The 24,885-nt window shown below is 46.7% G+C and overlaps 1 protein-coding gene across 4 annotated transcripts; it reads left to right on the top strand.

Moving 5' to 3' along the window:
- The first annotated feature begins 668 nt into the window (after positions 1 to 668).
- On the top strand, positions 669 to 20,176 carry Ttpal (alpha tocopherol transfer protein like). Of its 4 annotated transcripts, none has more exons than XM_057780743.1 (5): positions 669 to 772; positions 5,467 to 5,929; positions 10,303 to 10,496; positions 12,566 to 12,676; positions 16,002 to 20,176. In XM_057780743.1, the coding sequence occupies exons 2-5, from the start codon at positions 5,482 to 5,484 to the stop codon at positions 16,278 to 16,280; spliced, it is 1,032 nt and encodes a 343-aa protein (XP_057636726.1). In that variant the 5' UTR covers positions 669 to 772; positions 5,467 to 5,481; the 3' UTR covers positions 16,281 to 20,176. The 4 variants fall into 4 exon arrangements, with proteins under 4 accessions (XP_057636726.1, XP_057636727.1, XP_057636725.1 ...); XM_057780744.1 differs by having other exon boundaries at positions 696 to 772; positions 5,464 to 5,929; XM_057780742.1 differs by lacking the exon at positions 669 to 772 and having other exon boundaries at positions 5,076 to 5,929.
- Positions 20,177 to 24,885: the final 4,709 nt, after the last annotated feature.

Raw genomic sequence — 24,885 nt, 5'->3', positions numbered from 1 at the left:
TCTCTTGGACCACCAGAATTTTTCCAGAAATGGTTTGTTGTCCTTATTGTACCTGAAAGAGGAACCTCAGAGATTTGCCCCCAAATTATAGTTGTACAAAACAGGTATATGTATGTAGTGAGGGTAGTTAATGGGTCAAGCACAGAGCTAGTGAACTCCCTTTCAAACTATGGCTGTCTGGAGACAACCTCGTGAGCCCCAAAGTAGGAAACAGGTAGTTACTGAGTCAGGGTCCAGGGTAAGAATCGTGTTATTCACGAAGAACTGACGCCAGGAGGCTAGGCGTCAAAATGGCTCAGCTGATGGTGTACTGACTCTGGACAGCCAAGTCACAAGTCAGCAGAAGGCCAAGGAGTTCTGGAATGCAGATTCTGAGGTCTGGGTCTGAAGCCGGTTACAGCACCTCTGCCTCTTCCCTGTCGTGAAGCAGGGTATTTGCAAAAACAGGACAATTTAAAGAGAAAATGATGCAAACACTAGGCATGCTGCGGCGTATGTTCTAGGGAAGCAGCTGCTTTCCTCCTCCAGGACTCAGTTTCCCCTGTCAACACACCCGGTTACACAACGTGGGCCACCAGGTGGGGACAGACCCAAGCCAACGCCGCCGCGTTCACTCAAGCGCGCTCCCGGGTGGGCACCGCCTTCGCGCGCCCGAACGTCACTTCCGGCGCGAGGGCCGGGCGGGCTGGCTGCGGAGTGCGGGTCTGTACTGCGCGCGCTGCCAGCCGAGGCTTCTGCCGCCGAGACCCGCGCTCCGCCTGCCGCCGGGCTGGTGAGTGCCCGCGAGTTTGTGCGTGCGCCCAGGGGCCAGAGATAGGGAACCCCAGAGGGCGAGACTGCCGGAAGTGAGCCAGTGGGGCGGGAGACCCCAGGAAATGGGGACACCTGGGGAGGGGGCGACCACCGGAAGTAGGGGCCTTGGAACGCTGTCAGCAGCTCGAAGGTCTCTGGGGCTCCGAGAGAGATCGTTTCCGGCCTCCGGTTGTTTGGGAGAGAGGGAATGCTCCACGGGGAGATGGTTCCAGGTGGGGAGGGATATGGTTCCAGGTGGGGAGGATGCTAGGCTTTGTCTCCTGTCCCCAAGGCCACCCATCAAGTCGTTCCCCAGACTGACAGCCACTGCTGAGCTCTTGGGGATTACAACAGGAGGCTGCAGGTGGAGGAGAGAGAAGATGAGGCCAGGGTGGGGCTTGACACTTCGCTCTGCCTCACTGGGCAGGGCTTGCTGTACTTCCCTTGATGTTTACTGAGTGCTGTCATGAGCCGGCACTGGGGGCTGTGGTGAGCCTGGCAGGCAGGCAGGGTCTCTGCTCTGTTGGGATCCCCACGGTAGGGGGGTGAGTGCTGGCTCCGTATCCTGAAGATGAACTGTGGAGTTGACAGTAAAGTTGAGCAGTGGAGTGGTGCCTAGCATGTGCAGGGTTGTGGGTTGGATCCCCAGCAGCCCACAGGAGGAAATAAGACAAGGGATATACGATGCAGAGTTTGACTCAAAGCAAAACCCTCAAGCATGCATGACCTCTTTCCATCAGACCACTGTGATGTAAGCTGCACAAGGAAGGTATGAATGTTTTCCGTTGTGTCCCTAGCATAGTCGGCACAGTGCCTGACACCTACAAGAGGCAGTCAGTAATTCTCTGATAAATGAATGGGTGGGAACTGACTCTGAAGGGTTTCACGTAAACACCTGTGACACCGAACAGACATTTCTAAAGCGTGATGGGAACCCAGGACTCGTCCTGAGGAAATCGGGGAAGCTTTAACAGAATAAATGACTTCGCAGCTGGGCCTTGACGATCACGAGTTGTGTGGTTGGTGGTGAACATGGAGAGGACATTTCATGCAGTGGGTATCGGATGTGTGAGCTACTCCAAGAATGGAGGGTCACTGGTTTGTCTCCCCTGGCAGGGGAGGGGTGGAGGAGGAAAGGAGAGGGCCTTTAAGGCTAGTTCTCTGACCTGTGACACTACAGTTCATCTGAGGTAGGCAGTGGGTTGGGATTCCAGGCACCTACCTGTTGGCGACTGCCATGGAAACAGCCCAGGATGGAGCCTGTGAAGGCAGGAGTGTCCCGTTCCTTGCTCAGCACACTCTGTGTAAAGTACAGTAAAGGGTTAGGTCATGGAGCCTCTATGTCTTAAGACCCTATTAGGTGCTACAAGGTATTGCACAACGATCACCTGGATATCACACTGGTTACCTGCACATGTGACAAGAACTGGAGATGTAATACAAAGAGCTCCTGCCCAGGCAGCTCAGGCAGCCTGGAGTGAGTGAAGGCTGGCTTCTTCATGTCACGGTCCCCTTTTGCCTGGGTCATTGTTGAACCCAGCACTTCATTATGGTCCACTCTTTAAATTAAAGTTACTTTTCATCATTTCTGTGATGTACGGATACACATGGCCTCTAAATCCATCTGCTTTCCCCCATCTTGCTTCCTTAGTTCTAGCTACATTGGGCATCTTTTTGTTTGTTTTGTTTTGTTTTGTTTTTGGAGACAGGGTTTCTCTGTGTAGGTTTGGAGCCTGTGCGGGCTCTAGCTCTGAGACCAGACTCACCTTGAACTCACAGAGATCCGTCTGCCTCTGCCTCCCAAGTGCTGGGATTAAGTCATGAGCCACCACCGCCCAGTTTACACTGGGCATCTTGCTTTTCAGAAAAGCCAGGCATTTTTCAGATACCCTCACACAACCATGTGATATGTTTGGCCCATCCTGCCATCTTTGCTCAAATGATACCCTGTCAAGTCTTCCCTTGCTGCCCCATTTAAAACCAATCTTGATCCCACCCCCCCTTCTGTTCTTCATAATAGTAGACTGTGTCTTATGGTTAGAAACTGTCTCCCATTTCCACTGGGCTCAACAAGACAGGATTTTTTTTCTTTGCTTCTACTTACTGTGCCTGGGGGGGGGGGGGACCCAGACATCGTTAAGTGTCTGATATTCATTGGATGCATGTATGTCACCCAATCAGGACTCAGGGTGAGTCTTTGTGGGTTGGGAGATGCTGGAGTAAGAACACACCATTGAGAGGGACCAGAATATGCATGGAATGAGGATACATCTTTGGAAGCAAGTGACAGAACCTGGTGTGACTAGAGGGTTGGAATTCAAGTGATAGAGTGGGCGATCCTAAGATTTGGTGGGAGTGGCCTGCTTGGTCACTAGCCGCAGTGAACCGGAGGGAGTTCAGCCAGGTGCAGCCAGGACATTACAGGTATGTGCAAGGACTCTTGAGATGGCCCCTGCTTTCCTTGTTGAGCATGGGGTGGAACATCAGTGTCCAGGCATGGACAAAGGCTTAGGCTCTGCAGCCAGGGAGTCCTGCTGCCAGCTCAGGCTGTCCTGTTTTCATCCATAGTGTGTTAGCGCAGGTTTTCCAGGAGCAAGCCCTAGCATCAGCAGATGGATGGGCAGTGTGTGGAGTTTATTGGAGTGCCTCCACAGATCCAAGGAGATGAGGAGGAGCCTTGGGTCCGTGAGGCAGGTCTGGCCCCTGTGACGGAGGTGTAGGCAGGAGGAATCCAGCTAGATCAGTCTCTGGGTCAGTCACTGGCTGGGGGTAGGGACAGGGGCTGTTGTGGGTGTTTGTAGAAACCGTGGCTTTAATAGGATAGGGCCTCTGAAGGGACTGCAGCGGGGTCCTTCAGTTACATTTCCATGATCTCCATAGTAAGTTACATTGTAAAACTTGGGCAAGCTAGATATGGTTGCACATACCTGCAATCCCAGCACTCCAGGGGCTGAGGCAGGAGGCTAGCAAGTTCCAGACCATCTCGAGCTACCTAGTGAGACTCTGTTTCTCAAAAACAAACAAAGTCTTAAATGTCCAGTTGTTCAGATCTGTTTCTTTGAGGCACTTTTGGTAAGTTTCTTATCTCCTACACAAAATTGTTCTGTACTCTCTTGTGGCTTTTTCCTCCTGCAAAGGTCAGTTCGTGAAGCTCTGCATCTGTGTGTGTGTGTGTGTGAGAGAGAGAGAGAGGTAGGTCTTCCTTGATCAATCTCCACCTTATTTTTTTATTTATTTGGGGGGGGGACACACTCTCATGCCACATTGTGGATGAGGAGACCAGAGAACAGCCTGTGGGAGTCAGTTCTCTTCTACTCTGCGGGTTCTAGAAATCAAACGTCAGACTTGGCGTCACGTGCCTTTACTTGTCAAGCCATCTCCCTGGCCCTCTGCCAGTCTACTCAGTGGTCCTCAACCCTCCTAATGCTGTGACCCTTTAATACAACTAATCATGTTGTGGTGACCCTAGCCATAAAATTATTTTCATTGCTACTTCATAACTGTAACTTTGCTGCTGTTTTATGAATTGCAGTGGAAATATCTTGATTTGTGGGATATCTGATGTGTGACCTTCCAGGTTGAGAACCACTGGTGTAACTGAACCTGAAGCTCGCTGACGACTGCCCGGCCAATGAGCCCCAGGGATGCTCCTGTCTCTGCCCCCTTCCCACCTACTGTGGGGGCAGACTTGCATCCCTGGAGACTGGGCATCTAAACAGCACCTTGGGCAGTTTGCTGGCTGAACCCTCTCAACAACCTAGTTTTGAATTTCAGCATTGACAAACTGCTCTCTGGGAAAGACTCAGTTTATATTCTCACCAGTATTTTAGAGGATGTGTTTCTTATTTTTGAACTGGGTCTGAATCTCAAGGGTGTTTGCATTCACATTTATGTAACAAGTCAAGCCCCTATTTAGACCCTTCCTAGGAAGGCGCAGTGTTTGGCTGTTGGATTTGACTTAGGTATGTGACTCAGATCAAGACCACTCCTCCTTGGGACTCCCTGAGGTAACTTGACAAAAACTCCCTGTCACCCATTTCCCGCTCTTGGGGTTCCAAGTAAGCAATGTTTCACCTTAAAAATTACAGACATGGGCCGGGCGGTGGTGGCGCACGCCTTTAATCCCAGCACTTGGGAGGCAGAGGTAGGCGGATCTCTGTGAGTTCGAGACCAGCCTGGTCTACAAGAGCTAGTTCCAGGACAGGCTCCAAAGCCACAGAGAAACCCTGTCTCGAAAAACCAAAAAAAAAAAAAAAAAAAATTACAGACATGGGCTGGAAAGATGGCTCAGTGGTTCAGTTTCCAGCACCTACATAGCATCTGATACCTGTCTGTAACTCCAATTCCAGGGCTTCTGACACCTCCCACACAGACATACATGCAGGCAAAACACCAATGAACATAAAGTAAAAATAATTTAAAAAGATTGACTCAAAAATAAAGGTAAATAAATGAATAAATAGAATACTAATAGTAAACATAATTTTTGAAACATTACATGTACACACACATGTGAGTTTGTGAGCATAGGGGCAATAGGCTCCTTTCACCTTTCTGAGGGTTCTTGGGATCATACTCCAGTAATTGGGTTGTGTGACAAAAATTACCTGTTGAGCCATCATGAAGGCCCATGTTGCACTTTCTTACCCTCACGTGTGACCTGTGTGTCAGCAGCAACCCCCATAGCTAATGTCAGAAGAAAGCGACTCTCTGCGAACCAGCCCCTCTGTGGCCTCCCTCTCTGAAAATGAGCTGCCACTGCCTCCACCTGAGCCTCCCGGCTACGTGTGCTCGCTGACAGAAGACTTGGTCACCAAAGCCAGGGAGGAGCTTCAGGAGAAGCCCGAGTGGAGACTCCGGGATGTGCAGGCCCTTCGAGACATGGTGCGGAAGGAGTACCCCTACCTGAGCACGTCGCTCGATGATGCTTTCCTGTTGCGCTTCCTGCGGGCCCGAAAGTTTGATTATGACCGGGCCCTGCAACTGCTGGTCAACTACCATGGCTGCAGGCGGAACTGGCCAGAGGTCTTCAGCAACCTAAGACCTTCAGCCCTGAAAGATGTTCTTAACTCTGGGTTCCTCACAGTGCTGCCCCACACAGACCCCAGGGGCTGCCACGTCCTCTGCATCCGACCAGGTACTGGGGGAACGTGTGATCCCTCTGGGGCGGGTCTGTTCTTCACCCTGCTTTCTCTCAAAGTTCCCCACTTGCTTGTTTTAGTGAAGGTACTTTTCTGGTTTGGTTTTGGCTTTTTAAAAACAATCCAGGCTGTTCTTAGATTCAATATACAGCCATGGATGATCTTAGACTCCTGACCCTCCTGCCTCTCCCTCCCAAGTGCTAAGATTTTAAGTGTGTACACCATGCCTGCCCCAAAGCTCTTTTGACTACAGAGGACAAACCATCTTCAGACTAACTGAGGACCACAGGAAGATCTGACCTAATGAGGCGGGAACAGCCCCCATATCCACCTACTGAAGTTGCTGCTAGAGCCCAGAGCCCAGGTCCCCAGGTCTATCTGTGATGGGCACAGACAGCTTCTTCATATTCTTTACCCTGAAGGACAGCAAAGCTCTCAGACTCACCTGGCCACTCAGTGAGCTTCTGTCAGTGCAAACTCAGATTTCCAAGGGAAGAAATTCAGTGGGCTGAGCAATCTGTTCTTGGTCGTGGGATACAGGCATGATTGCCAAGCCCCTCCCAGTGCCTCCTCTGAGTGGGCTGAAGACAGATAGAAGCAAGACAGTGTGGGCCGGGCAGAAGCCTGGGAAGGTACCCACTCTCTGCTCCTTCCCCTCCTTCCTCTGTGGGGTTAAACCCTGACAAGGTCTATATATTGTTATTTATTTGTTTATACTTACTTAGTTAAGTTAGTTAGTTAGTTTTGCAGTGCTGGACTGGAACCCCAGTGTGTACCTGCTGGCAGGAGCTGTACCACTGAGCTAAGATCAGAACCCCTTGATTCGTTTGCCAATACCAGCACTTCATAGTGGTACTCGGTGTAGCTTACTTTAAAAAAAAAAAAAAAAAAAAAAAGCATCCTTTTTCTTTCTTTTTATTTTTTATTTATTTTTATTTTGTTTTATTTTACTTTGTGTTTTGAGATAAAGTCTCTTTGTAGCCCTGGCTGTCCTGGAACTTGCTATTTATTTAGCAGGTTGACCTCAAACTCACAGAGATCCACCTAACTCTGCCTCTGCCTCTCGAGTCCTGGGACTAAAGGCGTATGCCCAGCTTTTTAAAAAAGTGTCTTTTCAGCATTACACAAAGAAGTATGGTAGACTCAACAGTAAACAAACATTGCATCTCTCTATCCTACTTTTCTGTGTATTAACTTTACTGTTCGCAGTGGAGAGGAGGTGGCAGCCTAGGTGTCGGGAAAGATAATGAAAAGCATGGTTATTTGCAGCAAGGGAAGCTCCCACAGAGCATTTAAAACCGTGGCCCTAGGAGCGGCTAAAGGGGGAAACTAGAAGCGTTAGCTAGTGAATGGAGGGCATGGGATGCCAGGCTTCTGATTCCTAATTCTGTCCGTCCTGGGCACCAAGTGCAGTGTAGGGGAGGATCTTCAGTCCACTCGCAGCCCCTGCAGTTCCCTGCCTGGCAGAGTCCAGGGAGAGTGAGAGATTACAGCACTCCTCCTAAGCAGGCCAGGAAGTGAGCACGTGCTGACGGCCCTGTGTCTGCAGCTGCACCTGCAGGGGTGCCAAGCGGTGGCGCGGCCACCTCCATCTGTTTCCCTCCGCCTGCCGGCCTCACACCACATTTCCTTCTCGCCGTTGACAGCTGTCTGTGCAGTCTAGAGCATTCTCTTCACCCTGCTCCGTGTGTCAGACATAGCTGGAGCCGCTTCACCTGCTGTGCCAGGCACTTTCCAAAATTAGGTGTTTATTTTGAAATAAGCAGTGCAGGTTTCTGAGCACCGAGACCCAGAAACCAGCCAGCGAGCTTTGTCTCCCTCTGTGAGCTCAGCGCAGGGGTGTTATCAGGCGGTCAGGTGTCACCATGCTGGCTCTGCCTCCTCCTGGCATGTGCTTGTGCCCTCCCTGCTGACTCAGCTTCTCAGGAGGAAGCGTACCTACAAAGATGTGCTCCTAACCAGGCTTTTTGCTTGTTTCTAAGTTTTTTTGAGATGTATGCGGTTGAAAAGATGATGTCCAGCTACATAGAGGCAGACTTAATTCACATGAACATTAATCACCAGGTTTGGCAAAGATTTGTATGAAAATTTTGTATAGGGCCAGTGAGATGGCTCAGCAGGTAAAAGCACTTGCCCCGCAAGCCTGTGTTCGGATCCCTAGAACCCAAGTCAAAGTGGAAAGTGACAACCTAGGATTGTCTTCTGACCTACATACATGCTCAGTGGCACACGTGTCCCCTCACACATGAGTACATGTGTCATACACACATATTCAGATGTGCACATTCATTACATATCCCATTTTTAACAAAATGAAAGTTTGCTCCAAAACTACAGAGAAACCCTGTCTCGAAAAACCAAAAAAAAATAGTTTGTTTTTTAATGTATTTTTTCTTGATTTCATACATATATAATTACTTTGACCATAAGCCCCCATTATCCATTATCACCCTTCCCTCTAATTCCCAAGAAGTCCTCCAGTGTTCATGTCCTGTGCTGCCCCACTCACCCCCTTGCAGGGAACGGGTGGGTGGGGAGTGGCCCACTACATTTAATTAGGGTCACTTGCTTGAGCACAGGTTGGGAGTTGCTTCCCTGAGCAAGAGGATCTTACCAGTGGTCGCACCACTGAGGACCATGACTCCGCTTCCCCAGCATTTGGGGAGGGATTTTTGTTTTTCAGACAGGGTCTTGTGTAGCCTAGGCTGGCCTTGGACTTCCTTGGACTTCTGTTCTTACCACCAACTCCCAGCAGGTGTGAGTATAGCACCTGAGTCAGCTTCGTCTTTATGTCTATGTCTCTATGTCTTATGGTATGTGAGTCTTGGTAAAGATTTTCTTGAGAATAGTAGTTTCCAGTTGGGCATGGTGGCCTGTGCCTACTGTCCCAACACTCAAGAGAATCCCTGAGAGTTCAGGGCCAGCCTGGGATACAGAATAACTCTGTCTCAACCCTCTCACCCCTGGCCCCTCAACCAAAAAAAAGAAATAGAAGAGAAAAAGAATAGTGATTAAGGCAGGTGGTGGCGCACACCTTTAGTCTCAGCACTTAGGAAGCAGAGGCAGGTGGATATCAGAGTTCAAGGCCAGCCTGGGCTACAGAGCAAGCCCCAGAACAACCAAGACTGTTATAGAGAAACCTTGTCTTGGGGGAAAAAATAGTAGGGATTAACAGTCAAAAAGATTGTCATTTTTATCTTTTTTCCCAAAGAGTGGAATCACTATGCAAATATTAATCAAGCATCAGGAGGATGCATGCAAGGAGGAACTTGAGGACGAGCCTCATGGAAATAGCTGTGCTCCATCCTGTAACACCCTGGAGGTGCTTATGAGTTAGGACTCCCTCTTCAGATGGAGTCAGTTGAAACAACTCATTTGCTCAGGTGATATCTGGGTTCAGTTAGATTTGGTTGGGGCGGGAAGCTAGATGGATGATCTCATGGCAGCCTTGGCACAGGCTTCATTCTCAGACCTGCTCTGGTCTCATGAGCCCCTGGACCTCGGGCCCACAACTTTACTGCTAGGAGAAGGAGACGGGATCTTCCCTACCCCGAGGACCACACCCTAAATGGAGTCTGGCTCTGTGTGGCCTGACTAGGCCTCAATGCTGTGGCTAGGACATCAACCAGCCTGGCCAGCCAGTCCGCATCATCACCCTCCCGGAGTCACCAGTCAGGTTAGTTCTGTGCAGCCAGAGTGGAAAATCAGGTGTGATGACAAGGCAGGAAGCAGAGGTGGCCAAGGTAGGTGTTGCCCTGTTTACTTAAGATCCACGCTGAGCTGAAAAGTGGTAGTGCATGCCTTTAGTCCCAGAACTCAGGAGGCAGACACAGGAGGATCTCTGTGAGTTTAAGGCCAGCCTGGTCTACAGAGTGAGTTCCAGGACAGCCAGAGCTACAGAGGGTTAGCGTGCTAGAACATCTTGCCCAAGGTCACACAGCCAATAAACGTCAGAGGGTAGCACGTCTGACTTCAGAGTTCATGCTTTTAACCTCAACACTCAATTGTCAATTGTGTTTTCTTTTTCTTTTTTGGTTTTCTTTCTTTATTTTTTTTGGTTTTGTTTTTGTTTTTCGAGACAGGGTTTTCTCTGTGTAGATTTGAAGCCTGCCCTGGAACTCGCTTTGTAGTCCAGGCTGACCTCACACTCACAGAGATCCACCTGCCTTTGCCACCTGGCCTAATTGTGTTTTTGTCTCCAGGTGTTCTGCTGGGTTCGGGAGGTGAGGAAACACCAGTTGCTAGGCAGGATTTTGGTGACAAGAATGTCGTTCTCTTCCATTGCAAAGCCAAGGTTTTAGACGATGCATCTTTTTCTGAGCGCTTGTTTGTATTCATTCCATAACACTGTCTATCCTTGTGATTTCAGACAGATGGATACCAAGCAACTACCCAATCACTGAGAACATCCGAGCCATATACTTGACATTAGAGAAACTCATTCAGTCTGAAGAGACCCAAGTGAACGGAATTGTAATTCTCGCAGACTACAAAGGTGTCAGCTTATCAAAAGCATCTCATTTTGGCCCTTTTATAGCCAAAAAGGTGATTGGCATCCTTCAGGTATGGCCCCTGTTCATCATGTACCCATTCTGTGGTTGCTTTGCTTTTCCCATGGCCTGTCCACTTGCTGCTGTCTTATGGGGACTATACAAACCCCACTTCCCATTGCAGTGGCCTGCTCCGCATGTCACAGCTGTAAAGACTGAGCTCTTATTTATTGACATGCCCCTTGCATGCTGCCTCATGTGAGCTGTGAGGTGCCTGGTGCACTGCCCTTCACTGAGGTCCACAGATGTCCAAGCCCTTGCTGTGAATTGACTTAAACAGACTACTTGGCTGTTGGCCATCATCTTACTTTGTTTTTTTGAAACAGAATCTCTTGTGCTTCAGGTAGGCCTCAAACTTGATATGTAGCCAAAGAATTACCCGGTCCCCCTGCCTCCACCATCATGCACACCTCCAGCATTGTAAACTGGAAAGTCTGGTTTCCCTTAGCTTCTACTGTTTTTTTCTTGTGCTGGGAATGCAACTCAGGACCTCATGTATGCAAACGCTCTACCACTGAGATACATTCCTGGCTTAATGTTTTATTTTGTTTTTAATTATTTTATGTGTATGGGTATTTTGCCTACATCTGTATCTGTGTACGTGTGGTTGGTGTCTGAGGAGGCCAGAAAGTATCAGATTCCCTAGGACTAGGGTTTACAGACAGCTGTAAGTTGACGTGTGGGTGCTGGGAATTGAACCCAGGTCCTCCCGAAGGGCAGCAGTACTCTTGGCTGCTATCTCTCCAGCTCCTGGCTCTGGGTTTTGATGGCTCCTGTTGAATCACACACAAACACACACACACAGTGTTGGGTTTGGATCTGTATTTTCTACTAATGTAAGATCACCCAGAAGGACCAAAATTCTAAAGTAAGTTTGGGAACTGTGATGTAATGTGTCCCTTTCTGGTGAATTTCACTGTAAACATCAGTGTATTAAAGCTTGTGAACAGAACTGCACTTAAAGATACACCCCCTCCTTATTTAAATGGACCTGGAGATTGAACCTAGAGCCTTGCATGTTAGGCAAGGGTTCTACCATTGAGCTAAAGTTCCAGCCCTTTTTAAAAAAAAAAGATTTTATAGCCAGGCGGTGATCGCGCACACGGAGGCAGGGGCAGGCAGATCTCTGAGTTCGAGGCCAGCCTGGTCTGCAGAATGAGTTCCAGGATAGCCAGGGACATTACACAGAGAAACCCTGTCTTGAAAAAATAAACCAACAAACAAAAAGCCACTTTACATCTTGAGATAGGGTTTCCTAAGTGGTCCTGGCTGTCCTTGAAAGTACTCTGTAGATTTGTTACTTTTCTGGTACTGTGGTGAAACACCATGACCAAGGCAACTTCTAGAAAAAGAAGTTTATTTCGTGTATGGTTCCAGAGAGGGCAGAGTCTATCAAGAGTCAGGCATGGTGGCAGGACAGGAAGCTGAAAGCTCACATCTTCAATAGCAAGCACAAAACAGACAGCACTAAAAAAAGCCTGTCCCCAGTGACATACTTCCGCCAGGAGGCCACTCCTCAACTTCCCAAACGGTGCCGCCCAGTGTGACCAAATGTTCAGATGCCCAAACCTACAGGGGACATCTCATTCAAGCCACCACACTCTGTAACTCAGACAGGCCTTGAACTCACAATCCTCCTACCTCAGTTTCCTGAATAGCTATGGTTACAGGCCTGAACCACTACGCCAGGCTAAGGAAACCTATGTGACTATGTAGGCCAGTGTACTCCTCTGGCTCACGAATTCCCCAAGCAGATCTGCTTTCACATCATATCTGGTACACCATGGGAAGTACACTTGGGCTGCTCCTACCTGGGAGGTCTGATGTTTTCCAGCTCTTTCTCTGTGGTCTTGGACCACTGTTTGTTGCTAAAAGAGCCCTCCCATCTGCTATCTTTGCCCAGCTCTTCTGACCCAGACTTCCTCAAAAACTTGTCTCCTGTGACTGACACCAGGGCTCTTTGAAGCGGCTATGAGGGTCAGAGCAGACTGGTGCTGGGCTTGTGGTTTAGGTGAGAGCAGCTGCAGAGGAGAGGGCACCAGATACTACCTATGTTCTAACATGGCATTCCTTCACCCACAGGATGGCTTCCCCATTCGGATAAAAGCAGTCCACATAGTGAACGAACCTCGGATATTTAAAGGCATTTTTGCCATCATAAAACCATTTCTGAAGGAGAAAATTGCAAACAGGGTGAGCGATTTCCTTTGAACTTGATACTTTTTAAAAAAATTTCCCTTGATTTTTTTTTTTCCTCACTTGATTTATTGTGACACCTAGAGCATCATTATTTTGTCCAGAAACTAATTTGGAAGTATAAAGTACTTAGACTTAACATGATCCATCCTTTTCATGAGGGAAAGATAGAACTAGTAAGAATACATTGTTTGCCAATAACGAGAACAGGACGAGGGTGTTGTGTTACTGCAGGGCCTCATGTAGCCCAGGCTGATTGGTGGGATTTTTATAAGCTGCCTCCCTGTTCTGTAATCTATTCAGACTTCTGGTCTCCTGTCTTAGACACTGTGAACCAACATTGCATCTTATGTGTAAGAGGATTTGGCTAAGGGAAATAATGGGTCACCAAGCAGATTGACTGATCATAGCTAACTCAGAGCTTCATGCATACTGAGTAAGTGCTGTACTGCTAAGTTATGCGGCCAACCCTGGAAGACACTTTCAAAATAGGATCTTCCTTTCTGACACACAGAAGCCCCTCCTCTTCTCATCTTTCTCAGGGCCACTGATGCAAATGTGGTAGTGACATTTTTATCCTGTTTCCTTACACCCAGAGACATTGAGGACACTCCAAGGCCTGGATTTCTTTCACACTTTTTCACACTTTCACACTTTTTCTTTTGTTTTAAAAATCTTTTAAAGTATGTGTGTGTAGGCAGAGTTTCTGTGTTCTGGCAGCCACTCCCAAACAACCACTCAAAGATTTATTATTAATTATAAATGCTGAGCCAATAGCTCAGGCTTGTTACTAGCTACCCTTACATTTTAAATTAATCCCTATTTCTTATCTATGCTCTGCCAGATGGTGGTACCTTCTTTCAACACCGCATGTTCATCCTGCTTCCCTGTTTCTGCTGGAAACTCCTCAGACTCCACCCTTCTTCTTCCCAGCATTCTCTCTGTCCTGAAAATATTGCTTAGCTATCAACCAATCAGTTTTTTATTAATAATGAGAGCAACACATTTTTACAGTGTGCAGAGGATTATTCAACAGCATGCATGTGTGCAATACACAAGGAGGCCAGAAGAGAGCATTGAATCACCCTGGAATTGGAGTTACATGTGGTTATGAGCCACCAGATGTGGGTACTGTGAACCAAACCCAGGTCCTCTGGAAGAGCAGTAAATGCTCCTAACTGCTCTCCAGCCCAGTTTTTTTTTTTTTTTTTTTTTTTTAAGCATCTAAAAATAGAGAATCTCAAGGTTGTAAGAGCTAAAGCTTAAAATCCAGCTCCAGGCCGGGCGGTGGTGGCGCACGCCTTTAATCCCAGCAGAGGCAGAGGCAGGCGGATCTCTGTGAGTTCGAGACCAGCCTGGTCTACAAGAGCTAGTTCCAGGACAGGCTCCAAAAAACCACAGAGAAACCCTGTCTCGAAAAACCAAAAAAAAAAAAAAAAAAAAAAAATCCAGCTCCAGATTCCCAGGCCCTTTCCCCGAGAATATAAACAGAGAAGAGCCTGTGTAATTCTGATCAATTAGCCTTGAAGGCTGCTGGCTGGGTGTGAGCCCCCTTTGGTTCCTGGCCTCCCTTTCTTTTGCTGTAATAAAACACAAAACAAAAGTCACTTGGGACAAAGGGGTTTATTTTGGTGGAAGGTGAAGTCCCTGGTTGAGTGGCACCCACAGTGAGAAGACAGTGAAGGCAGGGTAGCAGTTGGCTTACTCTCTCCATTCCGTGCACACCAGGATCTGGCCCTGCCTGGGGAATGGTCATACCCTCGGTCACCAGGGCTCTTCTCACCTCAGTTAACCTGATAAACACAAAATTGCCCACAGGCATGTCCAGAGGCCTGTCTGCCAAGTGATTCTGTCGCCATTAGCATTTTACCTTGCAGCCCTTGGAAAGATCTTTCGCATCTTTGAAATCCTCTTATTCATGTTCCATTTGTTCCCTCTGCTCACACACTCACTCAAAAGTATAATCAATCAACTTTATATGGACCATGGGAAGAACAGGCCCAAATCTTTTACCCCAAGATCCTCACACTCTGGAAAGGCACACAGAATGGATTGTGTGATGAAGGGGTTATGTACTCACTGGGGTAGTTAAAGCCGGTACCAGTGAGAAGATCTGTGAACAGCAACTGGGAGACCAGCATGGGATAATGTTGAGGTGTGGGAGGGGTGTCCAGCCTGGAAGAGCAGGTAAGAAGCCGGAGCTGAGAGATGGTGAGAATGATGAGTAAAGCCAGACTGCGACAGGCTTTGTGGGCCCATGAGATGACTGTAAATACAGTGACATTACCTGAGCCACACTGAAAGGAGGGGACTGTAGTGGTAGAAGCCCACTGGTAGGCTCTGAGAAATGGTGGTGGCCTGGGACGGTAGGGTGGTAATGAAGTAGTTAGTTACATCATGACTCACTGGAAGTTTCTCAGTGGGGTGTGCTAGAGAACTGAGGTACCCCAGGCTCCTGGGGCTAAGGAACTTACTTCATCAGCACCTACCACAGGGAGATTGTTGCATTACTGATTCTCCCCAGCACGTGTGTTTGTGCTTTAAAAAAAAAAAAAGTTTTGCAATGTCTTAGGTTTCAATTGCTGTAATAAACCCATAACCTAAAGTATCTTGGGGAAGAAAGAGTTGGCTACATATCCCTGGTCACAGTCTACTGACGGAAGCCAAGGCAGGAACTTAGAGCCAAGAACTGACACAGACTATAGAGGGATGCTTCTTACTGGCTTGTTCCTTATGGCTTGCCGTTTGCTATTTTATATACCCCAGAACCACCTTCCCAGGAATGGCACTGCCTACAGTGGCTTGGATCTTCCCACATCAATCAATCAAGAAAATGTCCTGAAGGCCAATCTGATGGGGGCATTTTCTCAATTGAAGTTCTTCTCTTTCAAATGATTCTAGCTTGTATTAAGTTGACCACAAAGAACTAACCAACACAATTAGCATATATTAATATATAATAATCATTTCATTATGGCACTGTCACTCCTCATTACCCTCTTGTCCTCCTCTCATGCCCATTGTTCCTCTTCAAGTAGTCCCCCTTCTACAGTCTTGTCTTTTTTGTCTGTTTTGGTGATCCGAGTTTATTTAGGATCACTTACAAGGTCATGAGTAAAGGGCCATACAGGAACATGGACACTTACTAGTGGCTACAACACTGAAGAAAATCCCCCTACCCCCAGCAACTATTAACTGCCCATAGATCCTTAAAGGAGTGGGTGGTCCTGCCTCCAACGCCATGATGGAATGTTGAAGGACCCAATCTTGTGCCTGTGATCACAGTTGCTGAGTCTGTGCTTTTTATACTGTTGTGTTTTAGTTCTTTCTCCATGGGTCTGACCTGAACTCTCTCCATACAAGCCTTCCAAGGAATATCCTCCCCAGGGAGTATGGGGGCACAGCTGGAGAGCTGGACATTGCCACCTGGAATGCGGTGCTGCTGGCATCAGAGGATGATTTTGTAAAAGAGTTCTGCCAGCCTGTGCCTGCCTGTGACAGTCTCCCAGGCCAGCCACTGCTGCCTGAAGGACTGATCTCAGATGCGCAGTGTGATGATTCCATGCGAGCCGTGAAGTCCCAGCTCTATTCCTGCTATTAGCTCTCTTCTGGGAGAGTCACCGTGTATAATTCCTTCATTCCTTAGAAAGGCACAAGACTGAAGATGCCGAGGCCTCGGTCTTGCGCCATCATTATGCAGTGACGGAGCTGCCTATAAAGATTAAAGGTGAGCCCACCACAGGCAGACCATTGGCTATCTGCATTATTCCAGGGAAGACAAGGAAACTGCCCTGGTGATTCCCAAATGTTTGCAACTGCTAGTCTGGATAAGCTGTCTGTATCTGTTTCTTACACATCTTGGAAGCAACCAGGGTCAAAGTCACTCTGAAGTAACTAGGAGACAAGTGGATTGATCACGACTCTGAAACAATTTATTTGGTCACAACTCCGAAGCAGTCTGCCAATCCTGAAAGATGGCCACACATGAAACTGTTGAGTCTCTTTCCCTAATAACCCTAGGTGTTGACCTCTGTTGCTCATCAGCAAGATTCAAGATTCAGGCCCTAGCTGTCATCACTGGACCTAGAAAGCACTGTAAATTGAGCAGTACAAATACCAGGACCCAGGCAGTAGTTATAGATCAAATTTGGAAGCCAGGTGCTTCAGAGCATCCCTGGGCTTCCAGGGTTGAATCTTGCAATAGAAACTTTTCCCAAACCCATAAAGCCTTAGCTCTGGTTCTCCATGGGATCATACTGGTCAACATAAAATACTGGATTTCCAGACTATGTGAGTAACACATTTGGACTAGGAGTCATGTGGCTGGACAAGGCATGGACCTCAGCTTTGTCATTTCTAAAGTAAGCTATGTGGGATGGTTCTTTGAGGTGCTGAAATTGTTAGGTTTTCTGCTTGCAAAGATGACCACCTAGAGGTGGCTGGGTCTTGGTATTTTGTGGTATGTACACAAGCCTTACGTAAAGGAGTATCACCATTTGGCTGTGCCTTTGGTGGTAACCAACTGCCTTTGTAGAATGATGGGTGACCTTGAAAGGGATGGCTTTTGCGAGGCTGACCAAATCTTGTACAAACCCTTCCACCCTGGAGACACTACCAGTATCAGAAACAGTCACAGTAATGGCCAGCTTTGGGCTTCTTCTATTTTTGTCTCTGGAAACACACTGGGCCAGGTTGTTGCTGGTGTACCTGGGGCCCAGCAGACTGTCTAATGCGGATGAACCAGTTGGCCAGAATGTTAGTTTTGCATTTAGGCACTTTAGACACCTGTCAAAATTTTAGCCTTAACCCAAGCTTTGAGGGAATTATCTCCTGGTTTTTGACCCATTTCCTTTGGTATTCATCGGGTATTAGGATGTTAAATAGCGTCAACTACTGTTGGTTGTGTATTTACTAGAGTAAGCAGGCATGTATGTGGCTTTGAGACTCAAAGGTCGGTCGACTGTTACTAAATTTCCTAAAACATCTGCAGTTCTTAATTGAAACTTACCACAATAATGCCAAATCTGGGAAACATTCTTTTCAGCATAGATGCTAATCCTTGATCTTTTAGATCCTGGCTGAGCTTAAGTGCCAAAACACAGCCGTCTTGACTGCCCAGAGACCATTCACTACTGAGTTTCTGCTATGTGGTTTAGCTCCTGGCAGGTTTTCTGCCTACAGGGATGACCACTCACACACCCAGAAAAACCCATGATGGCTCTGAACCCAACAACCTGGGCAAGAGATTCTATTAACAGCTTTCTTAGGTCCTAAAGAGGAAGAGAGCACAAGAAAAAAGAATAGACAAAGGGAGCCGGGCGTTGGTGGCGCACACCTTTAATCCCAGCACTCGGGAGGCAGAGACAGGCAGATCTTTGTGAGTTCGAGGCCAACCTGGTCTACAGAACTAGTTCCAGGACAGGCTCCAAAGCTACAGAGAAACCCTGACTTGAAAAAAACCAAAAAAAAAAAAAAAAAAAAAAACACACAAAACAAAACCAAACCCCCTCCCCCCCAAAAAAAAACAAGACAGAGAGAAAGATGAATTCCTTCCCTGGTTTAAATCCTGTCACATGACTAGCTAGTTCTTTGTTTAACAAAGGGCAGCCAGGCTCACTGGGAAAAATCTCAGAGCATAAAGCACCCAGTTTGCTAGGCCTTTCTGATTAGGGAGCCATTCCATCAAGCCTGAGAGCGTGGGTCTGCTGTCCCCACAGCTGTTAACACTGCTGCCTGCTGACTCTAAAGATCAGTCTTGGCACCTCTGGGTTGAAGCCTCTGTGAGGCCAGGACCTCCTGGTGTAAAATAAAGCAGCTCGTGTGCTGAGCAAGGAGCGCAGCAAAGCTTCAGTTGACGGGAACACTGGTAGAGGCATCAAGTGAGCAAGACTTTAGGGGTAAAGTATCTGACTTTAAAGTTCTAGACATTTTACAGATAGCTAAAAATGAGCTTTTCCTAAAATTCAAGGTTATATGGTGTTGGGAGGGAAAAGCAATGGTGAAATAGAAGTGGGTCCCAGCTTTAGCGCTCTACTTGGCACCCTTGATCACTGGACAAAGAAGCTTGTTCACTGAACTCTCAATCCTGTTCCTAATTGGTTCTCTGGCCATAATTATGGGCACTCTTCTTTTTAAAAACAAGGTCATTTAAGAATGTAGGTCAAGTAAATAGGCGCTGCAATATCCTAGGGATATGAGAGTTTCCTTCTCTTGCCCAAGTCCACTACAGACTTCCACTAAATTCTGATCCCTGAAACCTATTGTTTTTTTTTGTTGTTGTTGTTGTTGTTTTTGATTTTTCTAGACAGGGTTTCTCTGAAGTTTTTGGTGCCTCTCCTGGAACTAGCTCTTGTAGACCAGGCTGGCCTCGAACTGACAGAGATCCGCCTGCCTCTGCCTCCCAAGTGCTGGGATTAAAGGCGTGAGCCACCCCCCCACCCCCGCCCCTGAAACCTATTGTTCCTTCATGGAGGGACACAGATAAAATCTACAGCAATAGCCAGAAGTGCTGGCTTCACACCTTGGCTTTCTCTGGGCACAGGCCGGTTAAACCACTCTCATCTCATCCTAGGTTTGTAAGCACCTCAGGTTACAAGGTTTCTTCAGAAATGCAGGCATTCCCTCTGAATATCTAGGACAGCCTTACGATCCAGCAGGCAGTTTGGTGGATGTCATTTCATCCTCATCATTCATGGACCTTGCTTTTTCATCTGGGCAACAGCTACAGTGCTGTTGTGGCACTATAATACCTCATCTTGAAGTCATGCACTTCAGGTTTTCCTGTGGAATCTCCTTTAGGAAGGAAAACATTCACTCGATGTACGTGTAGCTGTTCTATGGTCATGTCAGGCTGGAACACCAATGGTTGCTCAGGACAGCCAGCTATCTTGGTAAGGCGCTCAGTATTGCCATCTGTTCACTCTAAATCTCAAGCAAATTTCTTTCTGCTCTCCCAATTTAGAAATGCTCAGCTTCAAATGCAAGAAGCGCTACCAAATACTTCTCCTTGGGAGCTAACTCCACAGGAAGGCTCAGTATGACTTGCAGTTGGAGACGACATGTTTATAGGTTTTCGATTACCTGGGGTCCTGTGTGTGTGTGTGTTTTCAATCTCACTGGAGGCTTTTTCCATCAGGCAGTTAAATGGTGGCTGCTTTGGAGTCTCCTGGATGTGCCTCGGCTTCTTGGCATAGCACACAGGAACCCAACAGGTAAATACTTGAAACTTCCCAGCGGCCAAGACCTTCAATACCCTTCTGACCGGTGGGAATGGGGCTGTTTTCCTGAGCAGTCTAGGCTACTATTTTAGCCCATGGTCACGTTCCTTACTTCAAACTGAAATTCAGTTTGACTTTGAGTTTAGGCACATGTGGTGGATTCATCTACTTCAGTGTTTGTTTTGACCAAAAGTTTATTTTTCTAGTGCATTTTTCTAAGTGGTGAAAATATGTAATTTTAGTATGCATGACTGGACCTCCAACAATAAAAATCTCTGTAAGGCTGAGTGTATACTGTGCTTTTGTTCTTAAAACCTGGATGTAATCCTGGTGACCTGAATAAACACAGGTTTCCTAACCATGGGCCCAAGTACAGCTTCCTGCCCTCTAGATGGACTTGGGAGGGGCATTGTGGCAGGCACTGGCTGCCACTGAAGATCATGAACACTTAGAACACACTAGTTATGTATAAAGAAAAATGACCTTAGTTCCACACAGTGGTAGAGGCATGCATTTTTCAGTTCCCAAGGCTTGAGATCTTTCTCTGGCCTGGCCCTGAATCCTTCCAGTGATAGCTAATGATTCCTAAAGAGCTGCTGTGGCATGGGCAGTGTGCCAAGTGCACAGAGTACATCATTTCGTTTAAATCTTCAGACACTATGAAATATATTGCTCCCATGAGAAAAACAGGGCCCAAAAATGTTAATTAGCTTGCCAAGGACACTCCAAGCCAGGATGGATCCTGTATCAGGAGGGCATGATAGGTGGAGTGAGAATCTTTCAGAGAAACAGTCACATGAAGTGACAAATAGCTATTCAGTCCCTGGTATTCTAGAAGCTGAGGCTCAAGTTTGGGGTCAGCTTGAACATCACTAGACCCCCACTGTTCCACTTGATCTTAGTCAAAAGGCCAAGAAGTAGGGGTGGTACATGCCTCTCTCTGAGTTCAAGGCCAGTTCCAGGACACAGATAGTTTCAGAACAGCTACGGTTGTTACAGAGAAAAAGTCCAGACTATAAGGGGCTGCTGGAGTAGGATTAGTGCCACACACACTAAACTGCTGCCCGCTATTTGTTCATAGAGGACATGTAATGTCCCAGAGCAGGCAGCAGTCTGGCTGGCATAGTGGTTGAATTAGTTGGGAAACTCTTAGCACAGGATGTAGGTTTACTGCTGGCTTCCGGTGAGGCAACAGACAAATGTACACGCAACAGTGGAGCACGATCTCTAGGTGAGCCTTTCTGGGGAAGTCTTGACTCTTTACTACCACTGTAAGGCAGTTGTGAGGATCAGTACCTCTCCATGGTCCAAGGCAGACCTTTTCCAGCCTTCCAAAGCACATGGCAATGGTTGAACACTGCCAGTCAGTAAAAGTCCTATGTGACTGAATTTAAGGTTGGTAAAAGTAGGGTTAGGGTTGTGGCTTAGAGATGATCAGCATGCAAAAAGCCATGGATTTAAAAATGGACAGTGGTGGCACACACCTTTAATCCCAGCACTTGGGAGGCAGAGGTACGCGTATCTCTGTGAGTTCTAGGCCATCCTGTTCTACAGAGTGAGTACTAGGGCAGGCTCCAAAGCTACAGAGAAACCCTGTCTCGAAAAACCAAAAGTCATGGTTTGATCCTCAGAGCCTTAAGGAAAAAAAAAATAAGCTAGTAATAATAGCTTTAAGCCATCACTCTCCTTAGAGGATTTTTTTAAAAAGAAATTAATGTTCATGTCATGCTGGGCAATGGTGGCACATTCCTTTAATCATTTAACACTAGGGAGGCAGAGGCAGGGGGATCTCTGTGAGTTCTAGGACAACCATATTACAGAGACCCTGTCTCAAAAAACAAACAAGTTCATGTCCTTACCTGGACCCCAGTCACTACAGAGATGACCTGAAGATGCTCGTGAAAAGCTAGCACTCTAAACACAGCACTCAGAAGGCAGAGGCAGCCAGGGCACTCTTGAGTTTGAGGCCAGCTCGGTCTATTCAGCTAGGTCTAGTCCAGCCAGGGTTACATATCGAGGCTATCTCAAAGGAAAAGATACTAGTGCCTAATCAGGTGATGTGAAAGCGGTAAGCAGTCTCTCCCTGTGTGTCTTCCATCTATTCTGTCTCCTATACCTTGATGGGCCCAGGAGCAATGAGGTCTATCTGTAAGCCTGAGGTTTCTCTCTGCGTTGCCATTTTCTCGGTAACCTTGGGCAAATCACCTTCTTCTAAACCTCAGTTTAAAGTTTAAAGAGAGAAAGGAAGGTAACCACCAACCATGGCAGTAGATATTGTTAAATCACTACAAATGTAGCTATTCACATGACCTTTGGGAGCAGGAGGACTGCTAAAGGGTAAACTAAGGCTTTGGGAATGCTAGGCAAATACTGTATCTGAGCTACATCTCCAGCTACACAGTATCTTATTCTTCACTTGAAGATAGGCTTAAGTCACACAGCAAGAATCAGGACATCACTGCACAGGCTGCTAATTTGTGTACCTGGGTAACAGGATAGATGGACCAACACAAGAGGAATAAAGAGATTAAGTACAATCCCTGTTAAGCAGCACAGGCCTGGCATTTGCTGTCAATAACCAGAGATCATCCATCAGCAGAACACTTAGCTTAGCTTCCTATGTAAGAAAAAGGAGTCAAGTAAGGATTTCTCATAGACAAAAAGCTGTCCTGCTTTAAATCAGATCTGAGTTATGGTCTAAGAGTTCAAAAATTCTACCAATAACCAGACCCATGGTTGGTTTATGGAGAAAAAGAACTCGCTGGGGACTATACTCAGCACCTCATACATGCTAGGCAAATGGTTCACCACTAAGCTACATGCCTATGTGTCTTTTATTATTTAAGATAAGGTCCCCCATGTTGCTCAGGCTAAAACATGACCTATAGCCAAAGCAAGGGCTAGAGTTTGTGATCTTCCTACTTCAGCATCCTTAGTACCAGGGATCATAGACGGATGCTACCATTCCTGATTTCCAAGGCTATTTTTGGCAGTGCCTTTGGTTAGCAAGATAAAATTTTAGGCTGAGCATGGTGGCTGCTGCCTATAATCTATCTCAGTGTTTAGTAAGAAGAAGGGGCAGAACTCCTCAAAGGACTCCTCTCTCTGTAGTCTAGCCTAAAGAGTATCAGGCCAGCACAACCTAGAGCAAGACCCTTTCTCCAAACACACTGACCTAGAGCAGTTCTCAACCTTTCTGATAGTGTGACCCTTTAATACAGTTCCTCATGTTGTAGTGATACCCAACCATAAAACTGTTTCTACTTCATAACTAATTTTTTTGCTGTTATGAATCATAATGTAAATATCTGTGTTTTCTAATGGTCTTAGGCAACCCCCATCAATACCCTTCCCAAAGGGGTCATAACCTGTAGGTTGAGAATCCCTGAACTGGAAAGTAAACTAATTCAAGCTGGGCCAACCAGCTTCTCCCAGTGGCAAACTCCGCTGTTGCCTTTGATAAATACCTAGAATGTGCCACTGATCGCTGAGTCGGGGCCCTCAAACTGCAGATGAGCGTGTGTGGAGTATCAAGTGGACTCACCTGGAATGGGATGATTTTGAACTTTGACTCTAGGTTTACTCAAAATGCCGGCATTCTTCATACCTGTGTGTGTACAGTTCTGCACTTGATGTGTAATTCACTTGCATCTTGAAAGAATGTTTCATGTTAAGAGCCAGACTTAATTCATTCTTAAGAGTGTAGCCAAGCAAAGGTGGACTGTTCTATTTTTAAAGAGAATTTATAATTTCAAATTAATCTCAAATTATCATGGTGGGGAAAAATTATTTATTGGACTTTACTACATTATTTTGAATCATAAGGCAAAGAACAGGGAACTGTGTTTTGAGATTTAGGACCGCCAGGCGGTGGTGGCACATGCCTTTAATCTCAGCACTCAGGAGGCAGAGGCAGGCGGATCTCTTTGAGTTTGAGGCCAGACTGGTCTAAAGAGCTAGTTCCAGGACAGGCACCAAAGCTACAGAGAAACCCTGTCTTGAAAAAAATCAAAAAACAAGAAACAAACAAACAAACAAAAAAGACAAAGGGAAAGATGAATTCCTTTCCTGGTTTAAATCCTGTTATGTGACTAGCTAGTTCTCTGTTTAACAAAGGCAGCCAGGCTCACTGTCTCAAAAACCAAATAAAATTAAATTAAATTAAAAAAATAAAATGAAATTTGGGAACTTTAAAGGTCTGACTGTGACTCCCCTGCTGCTAAGGCAGGGCATCTGCCTTATAGTTAGGATCACAGGCCAAGCCTGTCTGCCCACAAACCCTTGTAACTTGATTTCCACACATGAACCTACAGGACAGTGACTCCAATAACGCCTGTCAAACCCAGCTTCCCAAGCCTCCAACTCTACTCAGCTGATTATCTGTATGATTCTCTAAAACCACCTCAAACCCAGCCTCTATCAGATTCTGAACATCTCTGACCTTTTAAATTTCATCTAGTCTTGTTTTAATCCATAGTGACATTGGCACTTACTTTCAAAAGTGCTCAAAACAGATTCACTCTAAGAGACAACTTTATCTCCAATCTCAGGTATGAAGTAATGACCCTGAGTGAGGCTCAGGACTTGTGTGCTCAAGGTCACAAGCACACTAGTACTCAATAAGCATTTGAAGGCCAATTAATAGCTAGAAAAGAGCTTGGCTCAGATAGAGACCTAGGAGGTGTGACTCCCAAACCTTTATCATTTGAAAGAACAACCTTCATCCTTTTGATACAACCAGGATCCCAAATAGAACCTATCTACACAGATTAAACCAGAATCTCCCAGAAATCAATCTCTCCTATCCACTTTAAACACTAATGTGGAAATGGTCTAAGCTTTCAATTTCCCCCCAAACCCTCTTTACTTCTCTATTTCAAATCTCAGATAAATTGCCCTGATATCTGGTATGAACCAAAATTACAAATCCTAAGGGTGGCCGGGCGGTGGTGGCGCACGCCTTTAATCCCAGCACTCGGGAGGCAGAGA

Source organism: Chionomys nivalis, chromosome 9 (genome assembly GCF_950005125.1).
Source record: "Chionomys nivalis chromosome 9, mChiNiv1.1, whole genome shotgun sequence".
Classification (NCBI taxonomy): domain Eukaryota; kingdom Metazoa; phylum Chordata; class Mammalia; order Rodentia; family Cricetidae; genus Chionomys; species Chionomys nivalis.
Note: the sequence above shows the minus strand (reverse complement) of the source record. Positions and strands in the feature narration are given on the sequence as shown.

Excerpts from the sequence above, each read along its gene's own strand:
- Ttpal (XM_057780743.1), top strand. The coding sequence starts at position 5,482 with ATGTCAGAAGAAAGCGACTCTCTGCGAACCAGCCCCTCTGTGGCCTCC. Across the intron at positions 10,497-12,565 it reads AGGTGATTGGCATCCTTCAG|GATGGCTTCCCCATTCGGAT; the intron begins GTATGGCCCCTG and ends CTTCACCCACAG. Across the intron at positions 12,677-16,001 it reads AGGAGAAAATTGCAAACAGG|TTCTTTCTCCATGGGTCTGA; the intron begins GTGAGCGATTTC and ends GTTGTGTTTTAG.